The sequence below is a fragment of the Pezoporus wallicus genome, unplaced genomic scaffold (assembly GCF_028554395.1).
Source record: "Pezoporus wallicus isolate ANWC-B61680 ecotype Strahan unplaced genomic scaffold, APGP_CSIRO_Pwel_v1 contig_11693, whole genome shotgun sequence".
In the NCBI taxonomy this organism is placed as follows: Eukaryota; Metazoa; Chordata; class Aves; order Psittaciformes; family Psittacidae; genus Pezoporus; species Pezoporus wallicus.
Window position 1 is genome coordinate 954,889 of NW_026642504.1, and position 11,214 is coordinate 966,102.

Here is an 11,214-nt window from a genome sequence, read left to right on the forward strand (position 1 = left end):
TGACATTCACACCTGGATTAGCACCATTTGATGGTGGCCCTTTCCATTAAGGGCAGCCCCATCTCCAAGGTGCTTTGTGCTGCTATTTCAGCCAAACTGTGCAAAGCTGCACAAGTTCCAAATGCAACATTTCTATGTGGACCACTAAAGCCTGACAATTTGGGTCAATTTTACTATTAAAGCTCTTATTTGGCAGATGAAAACTGAAGAGCCTTATTTCCAGCATTCCCGTTGCAGAATAGACATTTCTACTGCACTCTCTCGCTGGAACTCAAACTATTCCCTGTCTCTTCCCCACACACAGACAGGGCCTCACAGAATTCGCATTTCCCCCCCAGAACTGTTAGAAGAGTGGCAAGCAGGATGGACAGGTTTTGAGTGTAAGAAAATCTACATCAAATTCAGTTTTCCCTAGAATAGTACAAAGCCTTGCTAAGTAAATGCTGAAAACATTTCTTCCCTTCAACGTTTCCTACATAAGATGCTTTTTACACAAGTTGGAATGCAACACATCCTCTCCCACACAGCAGAAGCACACAGATCCTTTGAAAACAACATTTTTTTTTCTCCTGTGGCTTAGCCTGCTAGAGAGATTGATATTATTCTTTTTATATCTGAATCCTCAGGAGACATTCAGGGCTCCTAAATTACTTAGACGCATTTTTGCACCATCTGGAGAGGAGTTAATTCTCAATGGGAACGTGCATCACCTTCATATACGTACGTGCAATCAGCCCTTCCTGACTCAGAAAGCAGTAACATGTCAGTGCTGCTGCCTCCAGCCCAGTACTCTTCTGTCAATGTATCCATGTGTTACCTACTCATCAGAGGCTGCAGAGAGGGACAGAGGATTTAGGACTTGGCTATTTCAGGCCATGAAGTGGGTACAGACCCATTTCCTACTTTATGGTTTCCCAGGACACAGTTCTGCAGAAGACAAGGAGCAGACCAGTAAACAAATCCATGCTTGTAATCTCAGAAGGCACGTACCAAGTTCACATGCTGGGGCAAGTCACCTTCCTTCTCCAAACCCCCTGCTCTTCAGTCATAACTGAAAATGGTGAATATCTCTGGATGAAGCAGCACTATAGAAAAATGTTAAAATGCCATACATAACAGATTATTTTTTTTTTCCTCTAGAACACCTGAATTTCAGTGTATCCACATTTTACGCAGGGATACTGACAGAACCACTACAAAACTGGAGCAGTTTTGGTTCAGCTTCCCCAGTTTATCCTCTCTTGTATTTGAACAAATTAAAATCCTTGAAAATTAAGTAATTTGGGATATGGATTTTAGAAATCAGGCTATCACTGCTGAAAGGACAATAGAGGCAAGGAAGCTCTGCATGCCATGCTCTCACAGAGCAGCATGTGATTCCTGCCCTGTATGCTAGTGGAGCCATAGGGGAGGAAGAAAAACATTCTGGCAGGAAGAAAAATATTCTGGCACAAAGACAGACAGGATTTCATCTTCTGAAGTTCATTAATATATAATTGTCCTTTCCAACTCCTTCTTGATCTTTCCCTTTAATCCTGTTCTCCCCATCATGTGCAACTGTTCCACCTTTTTCTGGAAACAGGGGTGCTGCAGGGGATTCATGCAGAAAGGAACTTTAGAGAAAGCCTGCAGCACATCGCTGGGGAGGAAGCTTTGTGTTCCTGGGTGGCTAACTAACTTCTACTTAAGAACTAACCTAAATAAAAAGACAGACCAGATGAAAAATGGTATGGCACAGAACCAAGTATTCTTTTAAGGCTTTATGGAGCTCTAGAAACACAGAAAAGTAAAAGCACATGAATCTCAAGCATGTTATTCCCAGCCTTTCCTTTATTTATGTTGACCCGAGCTAAGGTTTCTACAGCAGTAGACCTATCCCCCACAGGTTAAAATATGACTCAACTGTGGCATTATGCTACATAACAGTAATTTATAATCTATCTGAAGTCATTTCATCAACCCCTGGGACAATGGCTAACAAGACTGAGAAGATGGTTTATCGGACCCTCTTTCCACTAGGTCGAAGTCTGAGAAACTGCCTATTTCCCACAGTGTGATGATATTTCACAGCCTTATTTGCAAATACTGCATGAGATGTAAATTGCCTGAATTTGTCCCTTATATGCAACAGGCAGTTTATTCCCTTACCACTAGTAAGGCAGCTGATTCATGGAGCAGGCTTGTGTTTTGCTTAATGGGACACTAAAAACATGCATCATCTTTATACTTGTGCTAAGTCAGTGATAAGGCACTGTTTCCCACACAAATCAAACCACTGCCTACAAGAACTTTCCATTCTGCCCTAGTAGAGGAGGAAGAGAGAAGAGTCTATTAAAACTGCCTTTATTAAAATTGCTGGGCTATTCAGCATTTCCCAATTAAACTGGGCACTGATCTAACATAAACCAAAAAGCAGATGCTGGGATCTCCCACCACAATGAACACCTAAACCCACTGCCAGAGCAGCAGAGCTGCCCAGTACTGTCTAGCCTAGGACAAGACATCTGAAAGCTGAAATGTGCCAAATATAGAAGGAGACAGATCCCAAACTCTTCTCCTGTTGCTAAGCTCTCCTCACTTTCAAGCTCATGGAGCAGTGTGCCAGATCCTGTGTTTTAACAAGGTTCTCACTGCTGTCCTTGCTCCCTGACAATGTGACACATCTATCACCCAGCATGTTCATCTTGATCCGCTATTGACAGACCCCTCTGATTAATAACTAGATTCTCTTCCTTGTTTTCATGAGAAAGTGATACAGTGGTGCCATAGGGTTTTGATTCTTCAAGGCACTCTGTCCTTGGCAGCCTGATGAGAAGTCAGCAGAGGACAGGCAGGGTTATTTCTGTTTGAGTTTGTTCTGGTTTTAAGAACTATTTGGGTCTTCATGTGCAGAGGTTGTGAACTCCAGTGTGTGAACTTCTCTCTCAAGACAGTACAAGCACAGATTCTGGGACAGATGGCCCAAGCATAGGTTTCCTTCCAAGGGAATAGACAAACTCAGTCAGCAACCCACTGTGCCTGCAGATCATTGAGAGCTGGATGTTGAAACAAGCTGACCTCACAGGAATGCTGAACTATGTCCTTCAAGTATTTCTTATTCAGACAAACCCATGTGGCCACTGAAACATCTGGGTTAAAACAAGGGCTTTCCTATAATCTAGCTATATAGAAAGGCAACTATACAGAACAAATAAGCACTAAGGATTAACATCAGAAGGTATAAAAGAAAACCTTACAAACACATTCATTTTGGATCTTTGAGTTACACAGAAGAGAAAAAAACCTTACTTTAGGCAGTAAAGCATAGGCATTACTCTGCCCGGTGCTGGGCCCGTTTCCTTTAGATATACGGCTGCAATAAGCTGCTGTGCTGGGTTTTATTGAAGCTTAAGAATTTTTTAGCAGCTCTGGGAGCTGTAGATTTTAGATCTTGGTTAGATATTTAGCTCCACCTTCAACTGAAAAATTGCTTTAAAAAGCCAGAGCAGCATTTCTTAAATAGGTAATTGAGCAGGAAAAAAACTCCAGTATAAAGGTCTAAAGCAATCAAAGGTGATTTAAATAATATCTACCATTAACCTAAAAGACAAACAGGTATGTGAAGGGAAAAGCCTAGTTATTAAGGTACCAGACTGGAAAGGAGAACTCTTATGTACTCTTACTTGATTAAGCACCAGTGACTCAGTCTACTCACCCAAGAAATGGGAAGGATGTAGTCCAAGCTCCTAAAACCACTATAAAAGTATTAAGATTTTCCACCAGTGATTCAAGATGTGTTAAAAGCAATTGACTGAACAGAAGTACATGTCATAGAATGTGCAGACACTGCATTTTTTCCCCCACATGAGTGTATTACCCATTATGCACACCTTACCCACACTCTTTTGAAAGCTCAGCCCTCAGCATCTGACCAGAATAAGCCTACTAAGCCATCAGCAAAGGCTTTAAAAATGTAAGATACAGCCAGCTGGCTTTCTTCAAATGCCTACTCCTTCCATTACCTGTCTGGGCCAGAAGCATCTGTCCAGAAATAATCTACACATTAGAAATTCATCTGCAGCCATTTACCTTCCAAGTTTCCTTATACTAGATACCAAATAAGGTACAACCAGACAGGTACTAAAAAAAATCTTGCAAATGCAACTAACATGAATTCCTGTAAAGACAAAAAATGAGGCAGTTTTAAGTACATATTTGGAAAGTCTCCTTCTCCATTACTCTGAAAATTTTTGACCCAATGGCTGTAGAGGGAAAAATACCCCCAAAAATTCATAGCCATCGTGGCTGTAAAAAAACAACCTCCCATATAAGATAGATGGGCTGAACAATGCAGTGACCTGAGCCTGGGCACCCCCTAAAACCATAGGGCAAGCAGAGACACCCTTCCTTCCTCCTCCAATAAAAATAGTCTGCTACATAAACATGTTCTGCCACTCAAAAAGCAAAAGGATTGTGGATCATCCTCATAGAGTAGCAGAGGAGCAGCAAGACCAGAATCTGGTCCACCTCTCATGGTGAATCAGGTTTTTTAGCCTGTGGGCAGCTCTGGGGCTCTGCAGTGGCCCTGGTCTGCCTGGCAGAGGATGTCCCAGCCTAGGGCACAGGTAGGTACCAGCGGGTGCTGCAGCAGCGGTGAAGAGCTATGCTGCCACCTGCAGACAACCAGAATTACAGCCTCCACCTACACAGGCACTGCACATAAAGGTGGTCAATGGTGCATGAATTGCAAATCTCTACACATTTTCTATTAGAGGTCCAGGTTCCTTAAAATGAGTTTAAGCTGACTACTAACAGACTCTGCCTGTAACAGGACAAAGCATTAGAATGCGTTATAAGAGCAAGTGCAGAACAATTACAGTCATAACAAAACACCCAACACACTGTCTTGCTAAAAAGGTTACTCTGCAGGCTGGTTTCTGCAGTTGCTTTGGGAGGATCCTCAAGCACAACCCATGTGTATCTAGATGCCACAGTATTATGTATTTTACCCTCTAAAATTATCTCCAAATGCTATGACTTCAGGACCTGTTCTGCATCTCAGAAAGGCAGACAAATGTTTCCCAGGCCTAGCTGTCTCATAACCACAGGAAGTCCTGCAAACCCAAATAGGAAATCACTTCAAAGCAGTAAATGACAGCAAGATAGTGTTGCAAGTGAAAGCATTAGCTCCACAATGGTATAGAGTCACTAAACTTTACTGCAGGAACTTCTTTCATTGCCTCCTACTCAGATGGATTTTAAACTAGAAGCAAAACCTGAAATGACACTCATCAAATCACCTCGTATCTGTTTTCAGCTGTGTGCAATACAGACAATAGAGGTGGCACAGCCAAGCCCTCTCTAGACTCTTCAAAACCACTTTAACCACATATGAAAACCAACATGAGACAAAGCATATAAGTCTCCTTTAGCCTCCTGACGCTAACTGTACATGCATTTGCATAGTAAACACCACCAGTAACCAACAGAGGAAAATTTCAAAACATGCTTTAGGCTAATTTATGACACACATGGGAAGGCATTATACTGTCACAGTCCTGTGCAATAAGATCATTGCAAATCAGGAGCAGAGGTCATGGCCCTGGAAGAACAGCAGAGCACATAGGTGAGGATGAAAGTCCATCTTTATTAAAAAAGATTTAAAGTTTAGCTGAAACCTCCTCACAAATGCTGAACACCATTTCTGTTCTCAAAATTCTCCTCATTGATGAAAACATTGAAACCACTCTGAATTCTGCCATTAGTATGAGATGATCACTGCTACTGAACATTTTACCCAATGATATGGAAGGACAGGACTGTGCAATTCAAAACAGGACAACACAAAAAGAGTATGATCTTCCACGCACTTAAACACAGCACACAAAGACCGTCCTCCTTCTGGGAAGATGCTTTAATATATGTGCAAAAATACAGCTGGAGTGATATAAAATAATTAACACAGCATAATTAACAGAATAACATTCAGAGACTTTATTGAAGAAGAAAGGCCAGGAGGTGCTTTAGGATGCATTAACAGAAAGGCTACAGATCTCTTCATCTACCAGTGTAGACTCATCACAATGCAATACAGCTCATCAAGAGAGACCTGAAAGAAGTTTAAGAAGTTTACAGTGAGGGAAACCAGCATGGGACAGGTAGAAGAGGGGCAGAGAAAGAGACCCAGCCTCCTCATCACAAAACAAACCTATAAAAGAACATCTCTTGCCACTCAATGCCTATGAGGAGATTATTTTGGTGTACTTACACTGGTTAAGTCATCTGTTAGGTTAGTTCACACCTAACAGGTTTTCTAGTACTGAACATGCTTTTTGAAAAGCACACACAGAGATAAAGCACTTCGTACTTTCAAAGCTCTCTATGATGTCAGCTCAGCATCCCTGTGAGGTAAGCAAAAATTAGCTGTTTTCCGAGACAGAAGTTAAATGACTTCTTCAAAGCCATGGTGAAGAATGTGCTGTTAATATCCTTAAGAACCTGGAATGATACTGTTTTTCACAGACAGGGAATTGGAGACAACCAGCATCTGAAAGTAAGGAGTTGCTGAATTTTCACCTTGTTCTTACTATTACAATTCTTTGAATCCCCACCTTGACAAGTGTTCCACAAACACATACAGGTATTAGTGAGCTCTTCCTTTATCTCTAACAAAAAGCACTGGTCCTCTCCAGCAGTAAGCAGACATCCTAGGCAGTGGGCTACTCCCTGCTGGTAAAGGGTAGCCTGGATACAACTGAAGTTAATACATTACTCCACCAAAGATTGTATCCTAGATCTTTCCACTGTTACAATTACTGTTATCAAAGATATGAGCCAAATATTAGCTCCTTTAAAGGATTTAGCTTGAGTACTCTAGTTTATGTAAAAGGAGTAGAAAAAAAAACCAAAACTATTCAGTCTTTCAGCTACACAAACCCAAGCTATCATGAAATAAAGCACAGAGCTGCTACAAAGGGTAGCAACAAAGCCATGCTGGGATTAACCTAATACATCCACATATCTGCAATTGCAAGGTTAACAGAACCACTAGCCCAGTCCATACCCAGAGAAAAGCTTTTGCTTTACAGTAAAATGAAGTGTGTCTCAGAGCCAGGCTCTTCTTTACTCCATAGGCTCACAAAGAAGTAACAGCAGATACTGTGTTGGGTATATCTGATTTGACAAGTTTCCAAAAGCACTTGGATAGATCTTCTCCATCCAGCTGTGCTGAACTTCTCTAAACAAATATTTTGCTGTAGAAAGCAGCACACAGTTGCTGAAGTCAGATTCTCCAGTTAGACCAGAGAGATCATTTGCCCAATTTTAATAAAAGATGAAATTGTGGTTCAAAATACACCTGGAAAGAATCTTTCCCCTTGATCACAGCACAGCTGTAAAGCAATAAACAGCTGGGTGACACTGGATAACATAAAGCCATGAAAACAGTCACTTCAATAGCTGTACCATGTAACCTTGTACCATCAACTCAGCCCTACTACTGTCAGAACAACCCACTAATGCAAAACTCAGATGAACACACAAGGGCACAACTTACGTCAAACGCAGGATAACCCTATGCTAGCTTATTGCTCATGTTTAAATGCCCTTCATATACTGGTTAGTACACTCCCACTTGGTTCAAAAGCGGGTTTGCAATCCAGGCACCAGCAGCTTTAGTTCAACACCCAATTCCTCTACAGCTTTCCACAACTCCTGCAAACAAACTTTTCACCAAAACCCTGCATACAGGAAACAAATACTTTTTCTTCAACACAGCAGGGAATTCAGTTGACACTGAGCAATGTGGCATGGATTTAATTCATCTTTGCACTGCAAGTCACACTTCTTTCCCAGTGTGTTTGGCATGATTTTCACACTGCTACATAACTGCTGAAACAATCAGCTCTCCAAATAGCCACATGAACATCAAGTGGCAAGATCTGCAGGAGAAAACAAAACACTACCATAAGGTGTACAGGGAAAAAAAAAAAAAAAGGTGGGGAACTTCACTTCAGAGCTAGCTTAACATTGAAATGTGTTTCAGTCACACAAACTCTGGACTCTATCAGGAAAAATCTTGTTAACAAAAATCATTTCTTCCCGTTTCCAGTCCCAGTTTTTAGGCAGAACCAACACAACAATCCCGATTTCTTTTTTCTAACCCTGCATCTTTCTTGCTCAAGGGGGCTTCTTATAGCAAGATTGTTTCACCAGGCCTCTAAACAGGGAATGACAACTGAAAAATATCATTATTTTGTTGAAACTAAGAATTTGCTCTTCCTGCACCCATTCACCCACATCCAGAGAAATCTACTGCTCTGTCCACTCTCCCTTGACTCCAAGACTGTCATTTCAGAGAGTAAATTCTAAGCAAATGCAAAAATGGAAACCACTTGTTTTTCTATGCACTGGGGGCTTTTCAGATGCCTGATTTACAGTTACAGCTTCAGCTTTTGTAGCAGAATATAAATTCACTGGGTTTGGCTTGAAGTATGTGCAGTAGGCTATTTGTGCTCCGTTTTAGCACCAACATCCCACAGAGATACGCAACTTTGAAATGTCTAGACTATAAGGACCAAGCAGAAGCAAGAGTTAATGAATCAGTGTCTACTACATTTCAGGGGCTTAGAAGCAAAAGCTCCAAATTTGGCTAGGAGAAAAAAAAATAAGAAAACAACAAAAATTAAACTATACAACAGATGAAGATAAACTATGCTTAGAAGGGAGTGAAGTAATAGCACCTACATTGTTGTGACGCTAAGCGTTTGGCAGTGTTTTCTGTTTACCACACAGGAGCCACTGGACTCCTTGACCTTGGTAAGGAAAGGGAGTCATATAAGCAATCACTGTGCTTGTGAAGGGAACAAAGTTTACACTGGAGGCTCAATCTTACTTTCTTTGAGTCAACAGTAAAATAACTCAGTGGCAGAAGGATGAAGTTCTTTAAAAGTTTCCTTGTCTTCACATCACTTTGCTCCCCTGAAAGCTGCACAGTTCACTCCTGAAGAGCTGATAAGCCCCCCTTTTAAAGTCTGTTGTACAAGCTATCCAAGACTAGCAATTATAGAATTCACAGACAATCAACAGCTCAAGAAAGTCTCTCCATTCTTCCCACTGTCCATAACAGGTCATCTACCCACATCAACCACCACTAATGAGCATTAATACTGAATTGTGAGGCCTGACTCTGCAGCTCCTACTACAGTTTGGGCAGAGCACCAGCTGGTGCTAGCGTAATACCAAAAACATAGAAAAGCCCCAGGAGGAGATTGAGTTTGGCTGTCCGCTGAGGGATTTTGTTGAAGTTCTGACTCCGAAACTGCCTTTCCAGTGAAAACGCCATCGGGATGGTAAGGAGTGGCAATGCCATGCTGATGGTATAGCGTGTGGCCAGCACACAGAAAATCAGGTAGGGCAAGAAGAGCAGCACGGTGTAGAGAACATAGGAGAAGGCAGGACCGATGAGGATAGCCAGGGTGACAATACCCGCCTGCTGGTCAGACTCCATGTCCCGTGTGTTGTTGCTGTGCAGGATGGCCTCAGTACTGAGCGCCAGTGGGATAGCGTAGAGCAGTGGTGAGACAGACAGATAACCAACTTGCACAGCATGGGCAAACATGACAGCCAAGGGCCCAAAGGTGATCAGGATCACCACGTCTCCAAGTGCAACATATTTAAATCCAATTCCTGTGGCAAGACACAAGAATAAAATGAAGCATCATCAAACAACCGAAATGACAGAAGAGAATGGACAATACAACAGATCAGCCCTTTCCACAGAAGTATTGTAAAACAACCAACACACATGTAGCTACATCCAAGAAGTATGTTATCTCTTTTTTCCAAAGATAATCAAGGAAACACAGCTTCTCAATTTCTCCATTCAAACAATGTAACATAAAATAAGAGCCAGGCTCTAATACCTGTCTTTGCATCTATAAGTACCTCTTTCTGCAGAAAACTGTAGAAATAAGGTACTCTTTAATGTGCCCATACTAAAACCTGAACCTGAATAAACACATAAAATGCTCAGAACAAAATGCAAGTGGATTCTTTCAACAAAACTAACATAACTGTTTGAAAGTTTGACTCAGTTTGAAACCGAGATTTCCTTTTCCTACCCAGCACAGTAACTCACTAAAAACATCCTTCTCTTACTGAGAACAAATTGCTTGACATTCACAATGAGGCTCCACCTAGAGAACAACAAAACAGTCCAAAACAAAGTAACAGATTCCACCAATGGAAAAGAAAACATGCAGTGCAGTGTGCTGCTGAGGGAGACAAGATACACATCATGAAAAGTTGCACCAGTGGTTCTGATGAGCATCTAGAGTACGTAAATAACAACGTCCCAACATCACTTTCCAATTGAAGAACTTTGTGTGCATCTTTCCACAGCAATCAATGGCAAAGAAGTTCATGTACGAGGCCTCCAGGAAACACCATCAAATATTTCCAGGGCAGCTAACTAAATATACCACTTGTGTCTTCTAGAAATCCCTTGAGAAACCAACTGATTCTGTCACATTTAAGCTCAGATTTACAGCAAACGGGATATAGTGCTTACCTCCAGTGTAAAGGAAGGAGCTGGAAAGTCCCCCGAAGTAAACCAGGGCCAGGTGCTCCAGTTTGAGCGTTGAGACAGCGTAGAGCCCAGCAGCACAGATACAGCCCACAGTATAAAGGAACACTCCAAACCGGACTACGTCCTGAGGCTCCAAAATCTGGTCCACTAAAGTCCTGTCATCACTCTTCTTGTGATCGATACCTTTGGAGAAGTCGTAGTAGGTATTCACCAGGTTGCCGGCTCCGTGCACAGCCAAGACGGTCACGGCGCTGCCCACCAACAGCCCAGGGTCTAGCGCTCCCTCAGCCCGGTACGCCAGAGCGCTGCCGAGAGCCACAGGGGTGAGCGAGGCACTAAAGCTCCACGGTCGGAGAGCTAGCACGTAGGCCGCACACTTCTGTCTCCAGCTGCCGGGGGGTGCCCTCTCAGCGCCCGCCAGCGCGGAGCCGGAGTCGTTCCTCTCGCTGCCGCGGGGGCTCTCAGCGCTAACACTGATCTTCTGCGCTAGGTCTGCCGGCCCCATGCTCTCCCGTCTCTCAGCAGCAGCACCTGAAAGAAGAAGGGCCGCGCGTTAGCCCGGCGGCCGTGGGGCCCGGCGGGGAGCACACGGCGCTACTACCGCCGCCATGGCCGCACCTGAGGTAACGACACGCACCGCCCTTTCC

At 42.8% G+C, this 11,214-nt stretch overlaps 1 protein-coding gene across 1 annotated transcript; it reads right to left on the bottom strand.

Moving 5' to 3' along the window:
• Positions 1-8,277: 8,277 nt before the first annotated feature.
• UBIAD1 (UbiA prenyltransferase domain containing 1) lies at positions 8,278-11,136 on the bottom strand. The gene is made up of 2 exons (XM_057430785.1): positions 10,550-11,136; positions 8,278-9,666 (listed from the first exon to the last, which is right to left on the bottom strand). The coding sequence occupies exons 1-2, from the start codon at positions 11,070-11,072 to the stop codon at positions 9,179-9,181; spliced, it is 1,011 nt and encodes a 336-aa protein (XP_057286768.1). The 5' UTR covers positions 11,073-11,136; the 3' UTR covers positions 8,278-9,178.
• Between the last annotated feature and the right edge of the window lie 78 nt (positions 11,137-11,214).